This window comes from Haemaphysalis longicornis, unplaced genomic scaffold (genome assembly GCF_048455015.1).
Source record: "Haemaphysalis longicornis isolate Haplotype H1 unplaced genomic scaffold, Haemaphysalis longicornis Haplotype H1 scaffold_2, whole genome shotgun sequence".
NCBI lineage: Eukaryota > Metazoa > Arthropoda > Arachnida > Ixodida > Ixodidae > Haemaphysalis > Haemaphysalis longicornis.
Window position 1 is genome coordinate 270431017 of NW_027526295.1, and position 23208 is coordinate 270454224.

Sequence of the window (23208 nt, forward strand, 5' to 3'; positions counted from 1 at the left end):
GCGGGAAACCTGACAAAGGTACAAAGAATGGCAAAGATTCATCGATAATTACGGTTCTCCCTTAAGCAACATTTGCGCGCATCTATTCAGATTGAGAAATGGCGCCATCTCTTAATGGCGACATCTCTTAGCCGCGGCAGTCAGACCACCGCTAATGCAGGGTTGTTTACAGTTAGGTTCGGTGGACTCGTTCACCGCACACCTTCTCGATGAAGGCAGTGCCATCGCCACTTACCCACAGGAAAAGGCGGTTTAGGGCTACGCTCGAAGTTTTTTCGTCATACTCCAAGCTCTTCCGCTGTCCTCTTTATGCTTCCGCTGTACACTCTTCCGATTTTAAGTGCAATGCACTTCTTAAGCGACCCTGAACCTGCGTCCACCGGCGATGTCCGCGCACGTGGAGATGGGCGCGCGCAGCCTGGCCGCTGACATAGCACATACCCACGTGGGGGATTGGCCAGGAATCTCCTCGTCTTCCTTGGCAACGGGGGGAGATGGGCGCGCGCTGCCTGGCCGCTGACATTGTACATACCCACGTGGGGGATTGGCCAGGAATCGGGCGTGAGAAGGGCTAATGCACCCGCTTAAAGGAGTACTGACACGAAATTTCAAAGCTGAGATCCGCTCTAGCAATCAAGTACAACGACAACACAAATAGGTGTGTGAATAAATGCATCTTTGTTTGTAGTTGTATGTGTGTGTGTGTGATCTCTCTTTCGCGAACATTACCGAACCGCGCAAATTCAACTCGTGCATTCGCACTTTCACATTCTTCCCCTCGGGGAAATGCGGGGAATTTTTTTCCGCCTTCCCTTAGCTGTCACTGTCATACGTTATCCGCTTGGCGTAGCGTTGCCTATTCTTTTTTCTCCCCTGTGCTCCCCGTTCACTCGGCTAACTCCAATGACCCTAGTACCCGAACAGGTGAATTTCTTGCGCCATACGCTCCTCCCTCGGTTTCGTCCTCAAGCTCTCTTCCATATTATCGTCATTCATTCTCCGCTGCGTTCCGCGAGCTGTCTTTCATCTTCACTGCTCGCATCATCTTTTATCGTTCTCAGGGTTATGTCGACGGCGCTGAACCACAGGAACGGGTGCTTAAAAGCTGCGCTCTGAAACTGGTATTTCACGTAAAATGATCAACCATTGCACCCGAATTAGTGAATCAAAAGTGGAGGGAAGTTAGGCAGAAACCTCAAAACCAAGCATAATGAGCACATGGCCAGGAAAACCATGCTGTAGGAGTGGAAGCGCATAGCAGTGTTGCCACATTTTCCCTTCACGCGCAAGACGGAAAATTTGTCCAGTTTGATCGCGCTGCTTAAGAGTGGGAAACACGAAATGGTAGGTATTAGCTGCGGTTCTCACTCCCGTTCCGTGAGCCACGCTACCGGAACGCCTTCTGCTCTGCAAGTGCTTATGGCGTGAGACAACGGGGCATCTTAACTATTATCTTTTCTGAGCACGGTCACGTCAAACGCACCAGCATGCGTAGCTCCTGCAGGCTGCACATGGCGACCTTTTCTTTCTTAATTCTTTTTCTTTGTGTCGACTATTCTCGACATAATTTTTTTGACGATGGTGGTACGGTTTTGCTACATTTGAACTGCCAAGAACAATGTTACCTCTTCAGCTCTGCATTTCTTGGTTGCCGTAAATTGGCCAAAAAAGTCTGCGTGCTAAATCAATTATTTTTAACATGTACAAAACGTGCCAACATGATAGTAGTCGTGAACGTGCTTTGCTTTTATAATCACCGCTTACTTTCAAATTGTTATGAATGCTCTGATTTTTCCAACGGCATGTCTTCTGCATGTCGCTCCGACGTCAGTGTCCGGTACATCAATTCGCTCACAGAAACACTCTGGTAAACGCATTTTGTGAAAAAAGAATTGGAGGTTGCCTGTTTAATACTGCGCTGCAAGCATTATCCGCGCAACTGGCGCCAGGTAACATTTCCCACGGCACTCACGCTACAAACTGAGTATTGCCCGTTCAGAATTACATTGTTTAAACATTTTGTGTCTTTCAGCCTGTTACAACCTGAACAAACCTGCCTAAAGTTTTTGTCGAATGTTCAAAGACAACTGTACGGAGAAACACTCTCAAAATATCGACTGCGTCAACTGCGTTACTGTGTTCAAGTTCCAGCAAAGCTGCAGTCGCAGAATTGCTAATGCAAACAAGTGGCTACTTCCCATGAAAAGTGTTAGAGTTATTTTTGCTAGTGCTTAGAGAAATTGAGCAACCAAGAGACGTACCGGCAACGCAGGCAGTCAGAAAGCACGCGACCGATCCGCCGACCAGAGAACGCAGTGCCATGGAGGCACACTCGGCCTTCCGGCTTGGTGCCATGGCTGCCATAGCGCCCAGCATTATTCCCACGGAGCCCACATTTGCAAATCCGCACAACGCATACGTCGCGATCACTGTAGACCGCTCCTGTGGAAGAGAGCAGAAAAGCCGGTCACAAACAGTGTGCTCACACCAGCGCCTGCTGTGAAACATTTACCTCAGTGAATCTGGAATCGTCATCCAAAAAAGAAAAATGGTGCGTAGCTGTTCTCACGTACGACGATGATGCGCATCTACTCAAATTAAAATTTTTGATAATTGCGCACAGTGCTCAACGACATTGTACAGCGCACATTTTTAAACGGGGACTTTTGGGTGCTAGTACTGTTTTTAGAACCTGTATTTTTTTCAAGATGTCACTAGTATATTGACTATTCTTGTACAAGAGCACTAAATATTTCTAGGCCTTAAATTTACTTCATGCTAAATACAGTGACTGCTCCAAGTGAGCTCAACTGAATTATGCAAAATAAGACATGCACAATAAAAAGCTTCTTCGCTCTGTAGTCACAATAAACTTTTGGGCCGTCGGAGAGGTTGCTCTATAGCTTGCGACGTAGGTCAGGGCACCCTGCCCGGTTAGGCCTCTTGTGGGGATGGACTTTGTCCCCTACCTTACAATCCACCTCCCTTCGGCCTACTTAGCAAGAATCTCAGCGTGTTGGGAGGTAGCCCTATCAAATAAAACTGCTTACACCAACAATAACTGAGCGGAATTGAGCAAATAAATCAGCCAAACGACTTGCCATCTAGTTAGAACTTCGCTGCGGCTGTAATCACCATGAGCTATGACAGTAATGTGCGAAATTACGCATGCGCGTGTATTTTACTATTTTTTTCAACTTTACACGCCTACTCTGCGCTGCGTACATAGGGCCTTATGCGGTTGTTTGATGTGATTGTTCACTTCAATGGGTGACAGTGATTGTGAAGGGATGTTTTTATGGTAATTCTATCAGCTGGATGTTTCGACGAGCGCTGAAGGAGGTCTTCTAATTGCCAGTTTGGGGGAGACGGGAAACGTATGCGCAGAATTACAGCAACATGTTGCGGTAATTCAAGCTCAGAGACAGCTCTCTGCCCTGCGCCGTCTATTCGAACGTTCTCGACACTTCGCGGGAACCGTCGGGTTTGCCGGAGAGTTACCATGCGTTGTTGGTCGACCATTAGCTTGAGCGTTACAAAGAGTGACAGATATCTTAACATGAAAGCCTCGTGGGGCGAATTATTTTCTAGACAGTCGAATCGCCATACAGTGTTCCGTGACAAACTCTTCCGATCCTGTGTTGATCTTTCGGGGTCCTCGAGAACCGTTACCTGCTGACACGGTAAGCGAGTACGCTGTTGCTCGTGAAGGCATGCTTTCGAAAACAATAGCCCTCCCTATTTACAGCTGTGCTCGTAAAATATGGCACAAATAATTTTGTTTGTAGATTGGAGCACAAAAAGAATTGACGCTAAGTGCTTCCATATGGGGAGGAGTCGAAAAAAAATTACACCATCTTCCCGTAATGGTACCCTGAGTAGTATGCAAAGCGGCCATGGGGTCGATTCAAGTGCCCATTAGTTTTCAGTTCGTAGTTTCCGTTAGGTTGATGTACGTAGCTACCGTTATATTTACAGTTTGGTTTCCATGTAACTACCACACTTTTCACTTACCGGAACTACGAAATGGGAAATTGCGTTGAGCCCATGGCTGTTTCGCATACTACTCAGAGTTCCCCTACGGGAAGATGGTGTAATTTTATTAGATGCGACGGGGCTATGTCCCTCCCTTGTCGTTGTTGCGCCGTCCACACACCCACTGCGCATGCTCGGCTTGCTGAACGCCCGGTGGTGTCTTACCCTTTAATGGCTCCTGGAGCGACAGTGTTACCAGTGTCTTCCTGGGCCGGCCCGAGATGAGCCGAGCATGCGCAGTGGGGGTGTGGACGGCGCCACAACAAGGGAGGGACATAGCCCCGACCATGAGATGCTGGAGCGACAGTGTTGCCGGTGTCTTCCTGGGCCGGCACGAGACGAGCACACTAACCCTTAAAGGGCACCAGGAGCGGCAGTGTTGCCGGTGTCTTCCTGGGCCGGTGGATGGACGGACGACGGACGACGGACGATGGAGCCGAGAGCAAGAGATGCTTTGCATCTAAAAACTACCCACCAAGCCACACTAAATAAGAGCTCATTGGTATTACGAAGAGGTATTAATTATGGATACGACCCTCCGGCCTATAAAAACATAGTAAATATACTTCGCTAAGAAAAATTTACACCAGACAATGCCGAATCCTGCAAAAAAGTGCTGAATATGTGCGTGTTTATTATTGCCGTAGCCATAGGTGTACGGGCGAAAGACCAGAACAGAAGGACATTAACATACTGCTGTTATTATGGGGTGGCGACAGCTTTTGTGCAACCTTCGGCATACAATTCAAATATTCTCAGCCCTTTGGTGATATCTCTTTCGAACCTCGAGAACCGCTATCAGACCCCGGTGCACTGGTCATTTATGCTCTTTGAACTAACTACTGCAATCATGCATTTTAGGGCTCTAGGGTTATGTTATTCTAATACTATTGGAACAGTACTGCCACCGGGAAAAAATTGCAAGTGGTCACACCTCGCAGTAAGAGCCATTGCATGGTGAAATCGTTCAGTGTATTAAAGTGACTCACGTCAAGTTGATCGGTGATGGTGACGAGCTGAGAATAAGCAATGAATTCGTTGGCAAACGTCTTGAGGCCGATCAGTTCGGCTACCACTCTGCAGTCCTTCCAGGGCACACCCATCAAAAAGGCCATAGGAGTGAAAGGTTTCGACAGCATCCACTGCATCAACGCAATAAAATTCAGCACTCGCTTTAAATGCAACAAGGAGATTCAATGCTGCACATCAGTCTCTGCCTTTCGTTTAAAAACGCGCACGCACTCTGAAATGAGGGAGATAATATACTCCAGATGTGCTATTCTGAGAAACATTAAATTGGATTTGCAAGACTTCTTCACATACTTTACTAAGCTTGCGACATCTGATCGTGATGTTCATACCAGAACCAAAATATGGTTTGTTCCCAGCACATTAGAACGTTATTCAGTATACTTCTAAACGTGCACGTTTGACATTCACCACCAGTAAGAGACGTTTTCTAAATAAACGAATTCGCCTCTTTAGCTATCTCCCAAATAAGTAAGAGCTGTTTTCTAAAGATACGAATTCGCCTCTTTAGCTATCTCCTAAATAAGTGTTTATGTCGAATGACTGTCGTAGAATTTCAACACAAGAAAACGTTGCACGCAGCATCACCTTGATGTTTATAACGTTAAAGCAAAGTGAATTTTACTGCAATGCGTATCTGCAGTGTGGTCTACACGGCCATCTTTCATTATGTACTACGATTTGTGCAAGCTAGGTAACCATAGAAACACCTCAGAGAAAAACTGTGCCAAATTGTAGGAAATACCCCCCTCTGCTATATCGCCTCTTTCTGATACAGATCGTTCCAGAAAAAATGTGTCTTCAACGCATGGGTGTTGAAATGTATGTCCTTGGAAATGAAGGATCTTTACATTGGCTGGTGGCGCAGGATTGAGCTATAGCTCAAATACGGGGCCAAATCAAACCCCAACAACAAATGCTTCCACTTAAAGTTGTTAGTTGGTAGGTATCCTTTGTTGTACAGTGCGTCCACCCATTTCTTCAGGAACCCGCCGAGGCGGCTGAGTGGTTATGGAATTGTGTGGCTGAGCCCAAGGTCGTGGGTTCAATTATCTGCAGCGGCGGACGCTTTTCTGGTGGAGACGAAAGCGAAAACGCCCGCGTGTTCGAGATTTAGGCGCGCGTTTAAGATCCCTAGTTGTTGAAAATTAATCCGGAGCCCTCCGCTACAGATGGCCTCATCACCTGTGTAGCGTCGGCTTATAAACACCACAATGATCATTTTTCCAGGAGTCAACGTTCTTTAGTTGGCTCGGCTTCTGCCGCCAATTTGTATTTTTTTTCAGGCTGTAGACATTACTTCTCTATTTGTAAACTATTTATAGCCTGCAGCTGCATGTGTGTATCCTCCGCTTCGGATTTTATGCAAATCTTACGCTTGCAGTATATTCGAAGTAGGAGCGGGGTGCCAGGAACTCCGATCGTTGATAACACACCGATCAACAAGCTTGTCCGTACCAAAAAATAGATGTATCACCAGAAACCCTTATTCTATACCTTCCACCATTTCGTAACTATAATTAGGCTAACGGAACGCATTAGCTTGTTCTTGTGTTAACTTAGCTCAAGTTTGCACGGCGCACTCGTGCAGGCAGCCCCTAAGACCTTTCCTTATAGCCCAGGCGTTGCTCTTACCTCCAAGCTGAGGAAGTCTAGGCCCACGATGGAGCCGAACCAAAGCAGCATGCTGTTGAGGAAGGCGATAAAGGCAAGGAAGGCCACCAGGTTGGCCACGATGTTGCCCACCATAAGCAGCGCCATGACGGCGCCGTTTGACGCCGCCTCCAAGACGTTGCTCTCCTCGCTGGTCGCATGGACAAATAAGCGTGCATTTTAACACTGCGGAAAGGTAGTACTGCTTAAAACCACTCTTAAAATGGTAGCCGCATACTGGTACCGTGTTAGTCCCCCTTATAAAGTATCAAAAGACATTTCCTCCAGCCCTCTGAACAGAACGTGAACCTTTCTGGTAGCCCTAGAATTTAAACTGCATGGATTCTGTCATATGGTATGACAATAAACTCATACTCACGCACTAAATCTGTTGAGCAGTTCGCTACTAACCAGTAGCTACCCCAGGAAAATATGCGTTGAAAGCACGTGATGTTCTTCACGAGTTGGTGAACCAAGGAGAGTTCATATGAGCTCCTATTCAAAGGGAACATCTTTTTTGGCTGCGATTGCCATTCTACTTTATTTGTGTTTGCTGTAAACTTAGAAGTGAACAAAAATTAAAGCAATGGCTGCTGAATGCGTTTATGTTAACTTTAGCGGCACTCGAATGAATATTCACGTTCGCCGACAATAGAAAAGGCTTGGCGCTGTTAAGCATTCTATCAAATACGGCTCTAAATGGCGAGGGTACAGGCACCGTGCCCTATAGAGAGAGAGAGAGAGAGAAAGAACTTTATTCGCCCAGAAGTAGAGAGCTTGGACTCTATTTGCCGCGTTAGTCAGCCAGAAGATCTTGGTCCCTGGCGGCTTCTTCGGCCATCTGGACAAGGCGTAGCTGCGTTAGAGGATCAGAGCTGCGCAGCAGGGTTTCCCAGTGCTCTAGGTGGTTGATATCTATGCGGGGTAGAGGGGTCTTGCTCCGTGGTTTTTTTTGGCACTTCCACATAATGTGCGTGATGTCTGCGCGGTGGCCGCAGTGCTTGCACTTATCCGAGAAGATCTCTGGATGGAAGTGACTATAGGCCAGCGGGTTCGTGTAGGTATTGATTTGAAGCTGCCTCCATGCTTTCGCCTGCGCAGCGTTGAGTGTGTGGTGGGCGGCTGGAAATTCGCACCTGCTGTGTTTGTAGTAATTTGTGATCTCTTTGTACGAGTTGACGCTATCGAATTTCTCTGAGTGATCTGTTGCCACTGCAGGGGGGTTAACTACTGCTCGGGTGACGATCTCGCAAGCAGCTGTGTGGGCCCGTTCGTTGCCCTGTAACCCTTCGTGTGCAGGAGTCCATATAAGTTTCGTTGACCGGTAATTTGGTGCTCGCAGCTGTTGAAGCATTCTTGCGGCGACTTGGGATATCCGCCCTTTGCTGTAGCTACGTATGGCTGCCTTCGAGTCGCTGATTATGTATCTGGCTCGAGTTGCGGTGATCGCAAGAGCGATAGCTGCTTGTTCTGAAGATGTAGTATTTTTTGTGAGAACTGTCGCCGAGGTGAGCGTTTGTCCTTTGTGGTCCACTACCACCACAGCCATGGCGTTCTTGTCGGGATAGTCCGCGGCGTCTACAAATACTGTTTCGGGGTTGTTGCCGTATTGTTTTGTGAGAGCTTGTAGGTATTCGCTGCTAATGGCGTAACCTCATAAGTGGCTCCCAGGTGGAAATTAAGGAGAAGGGTTCGTCCTTCGGGATCAGGTATTAGGGGTGCAGGTGGTCCGGAGGGCCGCCGCGACCGCCAGGGCTCGGTAAATTGCAGGACTTGGCCACACTCCCCCGGGGTCTGGCAACATCTGCTCCCAGAGGTGAGGGGAGGGATCGGCCGGGGGGGGGGGTATGTGTCTGCGGGCATTCTCAGAGGGAATGGCAGTGAGTGTCGAGTGCCCCAGAAGCTAAGCAGGTAGGGGCACTAAAAAGGTGTGGACGGAAGATTTCTCTGTTTTAGAAAATTTGTTTTTTTTTAATCTTTCCTAATACAGAGGAAACTTCCCTGTGCAGGCACTGCAGCAGCCCAGCTACACACTACCATATGTTTATGGCATGCCACTCAAACCCATGCCTTGGTCCAATCCCTAATCCAACTCACGAGCCGTGGGAGAGTGGGCTTGCCAGCTCAAACCTGAGTAAGCAGCTTCGGCTAGCTGAAAGGGCGAAGATGGGAGGCCGCACGAACGGCGTACTGCACTGAGGACCCCACCCACTCAACCCGCTCGACTTCACTGTTTTGAAGTCGAGCGCCACCTCATTCTCCTCCTTCTTTTGGTCCTCCTCTTCCTGTATTAGGCAATTGGTTCTACACCGTGACTTTATGTACTTCAGCGATGCTAGAGGAGCACCCGTACCCTTCGTTTTATTTGTACCCGCGAAGCTGACTTCACAAAACTCAGGTAGACTTCAACTAACAGCTATCGTCATAAAATAACTTCGGGCTAATAATTTACGAATGTTCGATAAACTTATGTTTAGCAAAATAAAAGCCCAAATGGGCAAGTTGGAATGCACTTTTGGTAGCTTGTGATAGATCATTTTTTCAAAACCAGCAAATTAGATCTTCAGTATACCCGGTTCAGAATTACATAGGTCACTTCGTTTGCGAGTACAGTGCGCCAAGCTTACCTATTATTACTGCTACGTTTCAGAGCACTTTAAGGCCAAGCATGCGCATGCGTTTTTTTTTCTGTCTGCCTTCTTGAGTATTTTGAAATTTAGACGCATCTAGTCACAGCAGTGCGTCCGAGTTTGAGGGACGAGAACCGCCATTTCTTTCTGTATTGTGTAGTTCAACGCGCGTAACTCTTTATTTCATTGTTCCGCACCAGTCTGCACAGCTTAAGTTTACGTGTAAAGGTCAGAAAAGGAAAGGCGCACTCGCCATATGCCTGGAAGGCGCACTAACTCTATCGACGCTTCACTCCTTTGTAATGTACGTGGTTCTTCAACATGCCCGTTTTGTCTTTTTTTTTCGGGAATATCAACGCCTTATTTGTTCGAAATATATTTAAATGGGTTAAAAGCGCTCGCAATCCTCTCATTACCTACCACAGCGACGTCGAAGGCAATGCCATCAAATAAGCTAAGGAAATGGTGGAATGAAACACGCAACTTTAAGTCACGTTTTTTGTAAAAAAAAGCATGGAAATTCGAGATATCATTTGATAACCTGAAGTGTACTTTCTAATGTTTGACCTAATGAAATAATTATGGACAGTTGTAATAATTTTCGGCAGTGTCCCTTTGGGGCGGAGCAGGAAGACGCCATCTTTTGCACGGGAAAAAAGCCACTCCATAAGAAGTTTAGACTAATATTAGTGCGGACCCGATCCTTTTTCAAGAGTTTCTGTGTGAACAACATTGGCTGCTTAGTCTCCGGTAGGCACAAAGTCATGTTCCTTTGCTTGGTGCAATCCGCACTTCTCATATGCAAGGATACCATGCGCGTTTTTTGCCAGCTAGATTTAAAAAAAACTGGAACTGGTGTCTTTTCAGCAGAAGCCACAGATGGTTATTCATGCATAACCTCTCTATACAAGCTAAAATAAACAGTTAGCGAAATTCCGAGCAAAGCATAGCATGGCACCGCACAACATTAATGTTTGGTTGCGCATGGTGTTTTCACGAATGCCAAACAAGCGCATCGGGATCCCTTTCTACTATACGGCATTACTCTGGGAAGAGGCAACGACATCACAGAGCCAGGTAACAGACCAGGCGAAGATGCAGATCAATATTTGTATGCGAACGAATTTACAATTAAGTGCACAGCACTTTAGGCGCTCGCCTTGTCTTCGTAGCTCGCTCGCTGTACCCAAGTAGAGCAACAGGGCGTTCCGTTGTAGCGCTGTCGTCGCGGCGTGCCCCAGAAGCTTCGAAAGCCAAACGGTTTATATAGTCATAAGCGGTCAAAACTCGTGAACCGCGGGAGCTTGTCCTACATCTCCCCGTTGCTTAGCGGAAAGAAAATGATAGGTACGTTTGAGTCAAAATATACGTAATAAACCGGCAGCGCCCGCGTTCAATTAGTTAGGAACGCTCGTTGGGTTGGTTTTTACGATAGTAACCGAAAAAAGCTTCCGCGCAAGATAGAAATGGCGCGTTTGAATTGACGCCGGGACCCCGGGACCTTTACATCGTGTACTTGACCATTTAACCACTGGGCCACCCCCGGTGGCCCGCCCCAGATGGCGCTACCATACCACGGTGGGCCGTTTTCTGCCTTTGATTTATTTTTGACCGTATTTATATTCGTTTTTTTTGTTTTGTAAGGTTGGAAATATAATTTTCGTGAAATATGGTGTTCGCTTTACAAATATGATCACGTAAGACACAGTTGCAATTACTCCGATCGCCCAGTATCGTCTGAGACAAACCCAAAGCGCCTCAGTGCTATGCAGCTAAAAAGAGGACAATGTGCGCAGTACCGACAGTAGTACTCATCGGTACTTCCATATTTACGTGTACTTTCGTAACTTGCGCTGTTTCCCCCAGCATTCTTACTACTGTAAAAAGAATGTGCCCTAAATGTCAGCGCAAACAGCTCGTTCAGCAAGCTTATACGCCCTGCCTGATTTGCGTTTGCTCGTTCGGCCTCAGCCAATCGCAGAACTGGCACATATGACATCATAGGTTCTATTGCGGGAAATGAGCTAGTGGGCCGCATTGCAATTCCCTTTCTTCCTAATAATGTAGCTTATCTGGGCGAAGTTTACGTCAAAAGTGGTGTCAATATGATTTTAACGAGGCAATCTTTCGTATGAACCAAACTTGCGTTTTCCCTGCATGGCCCCTTTAAGTGAATATAGCTTGTTCTGCAAGCTTATAGGCCCTGCCTAACTTGCGCTTGCTTTCGCCGGCCTCAGCCAATCGTACAATCGTCATAGGTTCTAGCGCGGAAAATGAGCTAGTTGGTCGCATGGCCGTTCGTTTTTTTCCTAATTATATAGCTGATTTCAGAGAAAGTTGCGTTAAAAGCGGTGTCGGTGTTATTCTAATGATGCAATCTCTGGAATGCATCAAACCTGTTTGTCTGCATGGTCACTTTAACGCCCGTGCGTTTTCTTCCGCAGACACACTTTCTATCTTCTATGCCATGAAAAATACCCATAAAGAGCACCGTTAGATCATTATCACTTGCAGCTGCATACATTTGTGCGGAAAACAGTGACCTTTTGGCTAATATGAGGAATAGATTGGGCAGAATGCATCGAAGGCGTACGGCTCACCTCTTGGGCATCTCGATGTTCTGCGACTTGGTTTTGCTCTCCTCTGTCTCCGGGTAGAGGAGCTTTGAGTAGGCCAGCGCCGCAGGCGCGCTCATAACGGACGCAGTAATCAGGTGACCCGCGCTCACCTGTACGCACAGTTGCCACCCGAGGGCAAATCAGGATAACAGCGCGAAGATGAACTGGGAAGCACCATGCAAAATGTACATTTCACACGCACTCCTCAGCGAGATGCTCACACTGGACTGACAAAACTGATTTATTAAAATAACAAGTTCTATCGCAACTTTCCAAAGCAGCCTGTTTTTACAGCCAACTACACATGACGTCCCGTGCCCTTAGGGGCTCGATTGTTGAACAAACTGGTCGAGAGAGAGAGATCGAGAATAGACATTTATTGGTGAGCGTAAGTGCTGACATCAGGGCACTCGTCCGGTGGAGGACATCCGTATTTAGGGATACCCAAGCTACGACTGAATGACTGTGTACCTCCTTTTAGAGAGACAGCCTTTTCTTCTAAAAGGGCACTAATGCAATAATGCACCGACTTTACGATAAAGAAAGCTTCTTACAATTTCCTTTCGTAGCTTACGACTGGCTGTCCGCAGAAACCTGGTTGGCTCAAACTCAACAAAACATTTACACCTTTCGCAGAGTTTTGACATGCGGCACCGAGCATTGTTTTTTACTGCCTGGTTATGCTCCCACGCTCTGTCAAAATGTAGTGTATCATTTTTTATGAGCTCCAGCCGGGTTTACACAAGTCAGGGTGGTCTTTGCTACAGTCGCAGGCACACAGCTAAGCGTACAAGACAAAAATAAAAATGAACCTACAAACAGTTACTTGTCTTCGCACTCCGCTTTCCCAAGCAGAGGGAGCAAAACACATGCTTAACCCCCACCCCACGGGCCGCAGTTCCACGTGCAGATGGGCGAGTGCACCCCTTATTCCGACAAATCGTAGGGGACAGGAATGCTTGCTTTCGTGATTTTATGGGCAGGGGTTAAGGAAGAAAGCGGCCAAAAAGGGGAAGGGGGAGAGGGGCTAGCCCTTCCTACCCCGCTGTCAACAAGAAAAGGTTTGGCCCTGCTGGTCTTGACATACTTCGACAAAGCATCCCTCAAAACTCCCCCCCCCTTCAAAAAAAAAAAGAACTGGCTGTAGTGGCCCAAAGTACAGGCTCAATACGACTAAGTCATTTGTCAAAACACCCCCATCCGCCAAGGCTAATTGTCATTTACTTACCCTTTTCCTTATTTCTTTAATTATGTATTTTAAGTGGCACATAATTTTCACTAGCTCTTCGCTTCTCCTGTAAGGCGGACTAAGTTGTTTCGTTCACATAATTTTGTTCAGCATGTTGATTGTGTCCTGCTTGAAGGCATTTGCAAGTGCATTTTGAGTGCCACGCAGGGGGTACGATTGCTCTTCCGTTCCTAGAATAATAATAGCCTTAGTCATTAGACACGTAAGATGGTTGAAATGAATGAAAAGCTCTTAGAACAAACGCTGTCCGAATAAAGAAAGTTAAAAAGCCCGCCCGACCTCTGAGAAAAGCTATTTCGACGCCAAGACAAAACACACTGTGGTTTGACGCACGAATTTGTAGTACCAGAAAAGTAACAATAGAGCAAAAGATGGGCTTAAGCTAAAGAGAAATTATTATCATCAACAACATCATTATCGATTGCCTTGAGCCCCCTCTCCCCCTTCAAAGGACTTCCAAAGAATCCGACTACGTATGAGGTGTTCACGCTTCCAGGCCCCTGAAAACTGAAGTAAGGTTAGTTGTCACACTCCCTTTTCTTCCTCCAGACAAGGGCAAGGGTTCCTAGCCCCTCCAAGCTCTTTTGAGAACTTTTTCCAACAAATCGGTCTGTGCTTCTCGGGTTCACGACTTTTGTCGCGGAGCGCCGACTGACCAACTCACGCCAAAGCTCACGTAAACGGCCATGAGGCTTCCGGAAATGGTGGCGAAGCAGCCAGTCATGACAGTGTGAAGCTCAGACTTCGTCATCTTAGACAGGAACGGCCGCACCAATATCAGGGCCTCCATCTGTGGGAGAGACGCCGAGAACACCAAGGTTTTTCGAGCAACACTTTGGTGGCAGAACTTTCGCTTTTGGTGGAACTGCGCTAGAAAAAACGCGCGTTTGCCACTGCATTAATGCCTGGGTCGCATTTCTCACGGAAGCCGCTAGAGAAAAGAAGAGCGTAAAAGGTTGTAGGGACAGAGGGGTAGCGAAGCAAGCAGATACACGGCCATTTTTATTTATATTTTTATTGTTATTGCCCAAACAATACCAATAAAGAAACTTTTCATTCATGTTTTTACAAACTTGCGGACTCGTGTATACAGTTTAAAAATTCCCGTTGATCTGCTTAGCCACACTTAACCTGATTGATATGGTTGAGGTTTGGGCGAGTTGGTTCATGGTTAACAAACAGGGTAAAAGCGCTAAACGGTCGATGCGCAAAACAAAGTGTTTTTGTGGTTTTCCTTTTTTGTCTTTTGCATCGCCCGTTTTGCGCTGGTCCCCTCTTTGTTCACCTGAATGACGATCGCGGTCTCCGCGTGTACAGATTTGGTAAAGGAAGAGTGCTGACATGTGATTTGACTCAAAGATGTGATCTACGCAGTGACTTTGCGCAATGCAAATTGCCGTGCTTGCATTGCGCGATGTCATAGCTAAGAGAACATTTTTCAGGTAGAATCGTACGCTGGGTGTCCTCATTGGCTTATTTCATCGTATTGATCACAGTGATTGACCCTTTCCTTGTATTGGGAGGAATCAGATTCTGGGGTATTTTGTAGGGTGTGGTTGAAATATTTGTCACGTGATTTTTACTGTTTCCATCCAGTTCTGTGGAAGGCCTGTTGTGGGGTAGTTGTCCTCACGTTTTCGCTGATTTTAACCGTATTTTATGCTTGTTGCACGCGAAAGTACGGTGATTGTTTTAAAGAGCTATAACCTGTTGATCTAGAGACACTAGTATGTTGTCTTGAGTGTCCGACTCATTGTTTCAAGTTTATGCAAATATTAGTATTACTGTTTTTTTGACGTGGCAATCTTTCAAGTGCACTTTTAATTTGCCTTAAACACCCAGTTAAGCCAAATTTAGCGGTAGCTCAACACAAGTAACGTCGGTATCAAGCAACATGTCGTACCTAATAGGTTGGAGGAGGATGCGAAAGCTTTTACCATTCCAAGGACAACATTGGCAGCTGCGGACATGGACTCGCAGACAGTAGTGCCAACTGTCAGCTGCAGGAATCTACCAGCCATCAGAACAATCCGTTGCATTATGCCGTAGAAGTACAGGATGTTCATGAAGAAGCTGAAGAAAATCATCACCGGCAGGGCCTGTGACCAAAAGGAACGATAGCAGTCGCTAAGAACACCGCTCACTGACCCCACCCGCTAGAAGAAGTGCACTTCTCTTGTACGCGATAGGGATCCCGGGCGTTGTAAGCAAGAAACTTGTGAACAGGAATACCGCACGTGGCCTATCGCCTGACCGGAGGCGATGGAGCAGAGGCAGGGATACTGCTCTGGAAAAGCTATAGGCAACGGTTGGTGCACTTAGAGCAGCATCTCTATGTGGTAAAACATACCCTACTATGGAAAAATTGATTGCGTCTTAATCGAAATATGCCAATGAAAAGAAAACTTGTCTGGCATGAGCGTTTACTTGGCCGTTCTCCGTCCTATCTTGACTCTGGTAGATAGCCGAATATGCTGCTGTGGCCGAAACACATTTTTGATGTGCTCTTGTACAAATTGTTACCACAAAATAATTTCGACAAACCCCATGTAACCATAACAAAAAGATACCACTCAATTTCTGAAGCGCCCAGGCTGTCCTTTGTTAAAACGGACAGCACTGTATAGGGGTACATAATTATTTAGACCACTTGTACGCATTTAAACGTTCCCCGAAATCAAGCGCCACCCCTCCTTTTTGAGAAAATCCCGACAGCGTTCTAGCGACATGCAGCGCAAAGAAAAAAAAACGGTACGATTTTTTTTGCACAATAGAATTTACAAAAATCGCTGGGGCTTACACTAAATGTAAAAATTGGAAGAAGAGATTGGATGTTTCCATTGACGTCTGTGGAAGTGGAGTTGGTATTGTTCTGGCCGGCGTCACCCGCCGGCGCGAGTGCGGCGAGAGTGCCAAGGGCAGCTGTGAGGTTCCACCCCGAGGCCAGGTGTCCGAAGACGAAGTAGGTGCCGCTGTTGGTGTAGTTGAGAAAGTGGGTGACTTTGTCGGCGATGCACTGCAGTGCCGCCCGGCCGGGGCTCCAGCGCAGCACGCACAGCCCGAGCAGGAACTGGAGAACGAGGCCCCACATAACCTGGTACCAGTTCACCTGAAATATTACAAGGTAGAACGCGCAAGGTTAAAACACGTGGTTCGTGGCTTTCTTGGTAGACCTATGCTCATAAAAGACATACTAAGCGTTTACGCACAATTTTCATGGAAAGCAGGGCCAAAATGATATTCTAGGTGGGTGCTGATCAAGTTCTCACGTCTTAAAGCTAAAAATCCCGCACAAGAGTAACTGCAGCCAACAAGCGCGTAACAAACAATCCCAGCAAGTTTTCCTCAGAGACTGTAACATGTTCGCTGGAGATAAAAAACCGCACATCATCTATAGTCACTTCCTTCGAAGTTTGCGGAGTGAAAAGTTTTATTTATTGCAAAATGTGCGTGAATGATCCCTATGTTAGTATTCCGGGCGAGTGTATGTTGAAATTGGGAGGAAGGATTGGATGTTCCCATCGACGTCCAATCCCCTCCAGAAATACGAGAGAAAAAAATAAATAAAATGCAATGTGCCATCCCTGAACGGTGCTACACAAGCCACGTGGACGGCAGCTGAGGAAAAAAGAAGAGAAAACAAAAGCGAAGCTAGAAAAAACGTAGTTCCAAAGTTAGGGTAAAATGCGGGCAGCTTTAACGTGTGCGAGGGGCTGTTAATGCTGATTTTCTACATTTTTTGTCCTACAATGGCTCTGGTGAACTCATCGATCGTGACCTGTATCCTCCGTTTTTGTTAGTTCTGTTACAATACTCCACGCCACTAGCGGGCGACGGCAATACCCTTCGATAGATCTAGGGTGTCCACATCTTCTTGCACAGAGCCTCAACGTGGCTCCGGTGGGTACCTGGTTCAAGCTTATTAGGTATTTCAGCAAAGGCAACAAATAGCCCCTCGGTACCCCACCCAATCCACCCAATCCCCTCTGCAGCTCTTCTTAGTACCATCTCTTTCCATGGTATTGCACGGGAGTCGGTGTTCATTTCTTACGTCCCCACAATACAACAGTGGATCACCCCCCATCGTGACCAGTGGTCATCCTTTTCTATTAAAGGTTGTCTCTCTCTCTCTCCACTACTCGTGACGGGAACGCCACCTTGCTTATCCTTTAAATCTTAAAGGCGGTAGCCTTTCTTGGACTACACAAACCCTGAAATTTTGATCTGTCTGTCTGTCTGTCTGACTCGATTCAGCCACTCGGCCAAAGGGATACAAGGTCTGCGCAATAGTCTGCGCAATAGTCGCAGCCAAATCTGAACGTCTAAGTCCTGTGTCAATCATCATATTTGTCAGCATTGTTGAACAAGAACAAGGCATTACGCAAATATAGGACAACAAATTAATATGTAAGTGATATTTGCCGTGCTCCTTTATAAAAAAATCATAGATGCTTGATTTTTTCGAAATGAAATACTACATCGACTGCCGAAAAAAAATCACTCCGCGATCGCCTGCTGTAAACCACACCACATATCTTCTGGCGACATTTTAAGAAATAAGGCGGCAACAGTTGCACTAAATAGGTTCGAGGGTCTACTTGGAACGCACGTGGAGTAGAGCAACGTGGTTCTGTAAACGTTGAAGTAGGGCGCCTCGATTCACGCGCGTCTCCGCCGTACGGCAGCACTGGCATCGAGGCACCCTGCCTGGAGGCGTGGACCGCGGTAAATTTAAATCGACTTGAGCAAACCTCTAGAGTGTTATCTTGGGAGGAACGAGATGGGAGAGGAACGGCATGAAAGGTGAGCGTGAAAGCGAATGGGGGCATTTAATTTGCTAATGTCGACAAAGACTCGTTTTTCGTCGACATTTGCAACGAAAGGAGCAGATACGCCGTCAATTTTTTTCATACGATATTGGCCTAACCTTGTGGTCCGTGCTCAGGGCGAACGTGCGCCGTGAGACGCAAATCCTCCGTGGATAAAAAATCTGGCTGGCGATTACGACACTTCCTACTGCGAAATTTGTGCGCAACTAAACTGTGTCTTAGGAAGCGAACACACATCATCGCTGAGGCAGCACTCACTCGCGGGTTTTCTCGATGGCAACGATGGTGAGCCTCTGCGTAGGCGGCGCAAAATGCGTATCACGAAGGGACCGCGAACTGCGTCTTAGGAAGTGAATGCACATCATCGCCACTCGCACGCCTCCCGCTCACACTTTCGCTAAGCGTCGTACAGCCCAGCGTCTTGTGCGGGCACAGCATACTGCCCTTTCCCGAACCCTTTCGCCACACCTTCCTCCGCAGTTTTTTTTTTTTCTGTCGTCCCTCCCACGGTTGCATCACCGTCGCCGTGCCCGTGCCCGTGACCGTCGCCATTGCCGCCGGGAAACTGCAGTACCGGCGGCCAAACTGCTGCGCACTGAAAAAGTAGGACTTTACTTCGTTTCTTAATTTCTCAGCATGGTCATCATCTGCCTTGTCTTTATTATTATATAGCCAGTTAGACAATAATTAAGTACCTTTTTATAGTCCCTTATTCGTTCCTTCATGCATATGATATAACCTAATTGCTTTCTTAATAGGGTAATCAGTCCGCCTCACAAAGTGGTCGAACTTCCCTCACCTTTGCTCTTGGATATAGCTGTCAATGGCGAGCTAAGTACAACAGCAATCTATATAAGTCTAGTCCAGCTAAGTCCAATCGTTAATGGCCAATCTACCTGAGTGGGTATGTAGAAATTGTGGATGGGCGTGCTGCCGTTGCAACCAATGGGATGAGAATTGTGCGTGGGTATGTCAGCGTTTCAGCCAATTGGATTTTTCCTACCATTTTAACTACAGCAATGCCATCTACAAGGTCGACGCCAGATTTTCGCGGAACGTGCCGGTTAATGCTATTAACCTTAAAATTTCATTGGTAATGTTGGCTGAGAGCGTAACACTAATGGATCCATAGCGTGCAAGGCATGTCAGGGAAGTGGTGAAAGCATTGGAAAATCGAAAACTTTTACGATACCATTCGAACCCCAAAGCGCGAGCCGTGGTAATAGTTTGCATCACGCGCCCTGCGGTGATTGCGCGTCCAAAAGCTGTAGTCTGTGCCGACGCGAGTGTTTTCTACTCGCGGATAGGAATGTTAAACAGCTCACACGAAGGCGGTTGTTGGAGAAGATGAAGCCGAGGAAAATGAACACAAGGATCCCGGAGAGCGAAATGAGTCGATGGCTGTCGTCGAGGGAGTCGTAGACCAGAAGCGAGATCAGGCACGTCCACACCAGGAGCCATAGGCACGGCCGCCTGCGACAGAAACGGAATATTCACAGCATGAAAAGCCTTTATGCGTACTGGTTGTGGGACCATCTCATTGAGGGTTTCCATATGACACATGCGACATGTTCGATTCCTGCAATGAAGCGTGCTAGTTCTACATCAATCATACAGGCTTCTGGCACAATTTGGTGACTGTGACCACTGGGATGTAAAAAATAAGGCGCATATAGTAAAAAAAAGATGGGGAAGTGCAGAAATTTGCGAATTATAGCTCTTCAACCCGTAAAGGCAAAAAAATTTCCACTTTCGTAACTCTTTCTTTGTCGTGGAGCTAGCGCTCCGACTTGCCCTGTGAGATATGATGGTTCAATATTCAGCCAGCACAGAGCAGAGAAGCCTCCCGGATTAGGGGATGCGATTAGAAATCAATGCAGCACGGCTGGATATTTAAATACTACACCCTAGCACATATCCTGCCCCTTCGCGACATGATCTTTGGTAATCGCGAGGGAGTAACGGCTCATTGAAAGCGGCAGTACCTTAAACAACGTATATTAACTAAACTTTCTTACTTTTTTACACCTTGCTATTACTTCTTTACCTGTACAGAATGCGGAAATTGCTACCTTAGTGTTTACATGCTCTTGCCAAACTGCGCTTTTCGGAGCACTTAATCGGCCGTAACCCCTAGAGACGACTCTGAATGTTTGAAGTCCCATGTTAAAGCGAGGACAATTGTAAATGGCCCGGTAGCCTGTCTACCGTTACGTTTTTGTGGAAAGATAAGGGCAAATCAGGGTTACGCTCGGTTACTCTGTCCCGAAGGTATTACACCAGCATACAACTTGCATTGCATACTGTGCAAATAGGTGACGGCACGAAATGCGACCGGCACTTGAGAAAACCTGATAGGGGCTTGGTGCAACATCCGCCGCCTTCAGTTCCCCAAACACACCGGTACAGATAAGGGAACGAACGTGATCTCAGAGAATAACGGTAGAACTGGCGAAGCATCTTCTGTCATTGAGATGGCCCTATTCTAAAGGAAGCGCCCGCTATCCCCAATACGAATAATTTATTCACAAAATGAGTAGGTTAACGAAAGGAACTACGACTCACAGCCAACGATGCTTCTTGCGTATCGTTCGGGTGGCGTCGTGAATGGCTTGTCGGACGTCGATCACATTCTTGCTGACCAACCAGTCAAGTAGCACGCCCACGGTACAGCCCCCAGCAACGATATAGGCAAGACACGTGACCACTGTGAGGAACTTCACGCCGGAGCAGAAGTCTGGTGCAGTGTTCCACGTGTGCGAGATTCCAAATGCCAGGTAGACGTGGAAAAACAACACAGCCGCCGCTTTGGCTATGAATGGCAGGTGTCGTTGCCAACGGCATATTTTCTTCTTCTCAGTGAAAGACAACGCGAAGGTGTCGTCAGGCTCGGATGTACCGTTGGCTGTAATGGGGACGCTAGATGTCGCTAATGGCTGCAATGGTTGCTGCGGGTAGCCATAGTAATAAAGAACTTCAGGGAGAGAAGCAAACGCAGATACTAAAAAGCATGAATGCCATTTTTGGCGAGACGTGACACGTGCGATGAGCCCTGACTTTGAACTTCTGTTTATACACATATAACGCGCGCTTTCGTACTGCAATTTCACCGAGGCACGAAAGTACTACGAACCTGCTCAGAATTCCAGCCGTTACTGTCACATACTGATTGCCCCTATCTGAGATGCAGAATGCTTCATCAGGTCATGTGGTGTCTAGCACCTGTTTGGCTCTGTAATCTTGACTCTAATGAATTGCGGCTCACAAACACCCCCTCCAAAATTATCCTTCTTGGTGCTCAGCTGACGTTTCACTGACGCAACGTCCGGTTCGTCCAATGTAAGACTTGCCTCACGTCAGGGCAACTTTGCACCCGACCCCTGGAGTACAGCCACATTGTGTTGAGCATTTTCAGACTCGGGTTCCAGTCTCACTTTCGGACTCTTTAAAAAGTTTTTTTTCTTCTTAATCTCTCCAGTTCAGCCATTAAAGCTAGACACTTGTGACATTCCCACTACATCTGCGCATCCCAAATCCCACATTACTAAAAATGCGAGGGCCACCCCACCCCGAATGCTCCAAAGAAAAGGTTGCGATTTTTGAGAAAGGTTGCGGGGAAGCTTTGGAGCAAACACTCCGTAATCATGAGTTGGCTGACTAGCAAAGCTGTTTGCCTCACGACACCGAGGTTACACAAGATTTCGAACAAAAGTACAAAATCACACAACTAACCAATTGTTACAAGTAAATAAAACTGGGTGTAATGATAGAGTTGACTTACCAGCCATTTGTTGTATATTGTTCGTTGGGAAAGCTTAATAAAACTAGTAGTGCGGCCGGTTTGTTCGAAGCATTTATTTCGATGTTGTTCACGGCTTACAAAGCCATTATTGTCCTGTCGCATACTCTGGTCACGGCCGCTGGATGAGAGCGCACGCAAGGCCGTGCTCTGGTGTATTGACAGCAAACTGGAACGCTTAAAATTTCCGTGTGAAATGTTTAATTACTTGGTGTAATGATATAGTGGTTTCAGCATCTAATTGACGTATAATTTTCCTGGGAAGGTTTCAACAACACGAAAGTTACAGTCGTTTTCTGCTGAGCATTTGCGATAAAAATGGCTTTTCCACAAGTAGTTTTTCCTCGCGCACATAAAGAATTCACGAAACCTTAGCGATATAAAGTTCGTTTTGTTAGTACAAACAGAAAGAATATGTTTGAGCTGAAAGAAAGGAGTAAACGTAACCTGCGAATTTAGCGAACAATGGGAAACAAGCAAGTAGGCGTGTGAAACGAGAACACCTGTTCGCAGAATAGGAACCGGCATCCCGGAAGCGAACACTCAACCATAAGCAGTTTCTGCTTACGGTTTCAATGGCGCATCCATCCTGATAGGGATCCTCAATCTCTTGAGCGAGGAAGTTCTTCTGGGTGGTATCCGCAGCGTCTGAAGCAGCCGAGGAAGCTGACAGAGCCGCCACTGAGGGTTCTCTCTCTGTTGCTACAGACTGCTGGCTTTCTGGTCCATGGGCGCTTATCGCGTCCGAGGGGCGCCTCCAGCTTTCACCGGAATCCATAACGTCTGTGTTGTCAAGATCCTGCGAAGTCGCTAAATTATTTGACAACCTTTTCACGTCCACACAAACACGAGTACCCATGCAAAGAGGCACTCTTTCAGACACTCTTGATTCAGTTTCCCATGGGGGCAGCATCCCATGCGCATGTATACATTGTCATTGTACCCACACAAGAAGACAGCTCAAATGTATATAGTTAGGCTCCGCGTAATTTATACTGCCGACCATCAGACTCAAAAACAGCAACGCCGGGTAAAAAAAGTTAATTTAATTCTAATTAAAAAATTAGCGACAAACAAGCTGGGCAAAGCTCGCTGGTACTGTTAGTTCTTATAACAGCTGCATTCGTATGAACTGCGATTCGTCTTCCATTATCATTACAAAAATTGCGGTAGACTGCTCAGAAATTGTTTGCATGCATCCAATGTTCCTAATGCACAGTTCTAGTCGCTTAACCATTTGCCGAAGTTTTCTTTTGCTAACCAAAGACCGTTCACATAAGTTTCCGTTTTGGCAGTCATGTCTGTAGCGAAACTATCTTGCCTTTGAACGTTTCGGCCTGTCCAGAATTACATAGGAGGGGAATAA

The 23208-nt window shown here is 46.8% G+C and overlaps 1 protein-coding gene across 4 annotated transcripts in view; it reads right to left on the minus strand.

The window, feature by feature from the left end:
• The window catches only part of LOC144170704 (putative transporter YutK), a 29328-nt gene that overhangs the window by 338 nt on the left and 5782 nt on the right, over positions 1–23208 (minus strand). Inside the window, exons 2-11 of one of the 4 annotated variants that reach the window (XM_077700653.1) lie at positions 22411–22652; positions 20609–20991; positions 19369–19516; positions 16015–16323; positions 15152–15313; positions 13879–14004; positions 11948–12075; positions 6700–6868; positions 5025–5177; positions 2262–2442 (exon numbers count right to left, since the gene is read on the minus strand). In XM_077700653.1, coding sequence (XP_077556779.1) covers positions 2262–2442; positions 5025–5177; positions 6700–6868; positions 11948–12075; positions 13879–14004; positions 15152–15313; positions 16015–16323; positions 19369–19516; positions 20609–20991; positions 22411–22620 — 1969 coding nt within the window. In that variant the 5' untranslated portion in view covers positions 22621–22652. The remainder of the gene's footprint in view (positions 1–2261; positions 2443–5024; positions 5178–6699; positions 6869–11947; positions 12076–13878; positions 14005–15151; positions 15314–16014; positions 16324–19368; positions 19517–20608; positions 20992–22410; positions 22653–23208) is intronic. The other 3 variants (XM_077700652.1, XM_077700655.1, XM_077700654.1) reach the window with 3 other exon arrangements.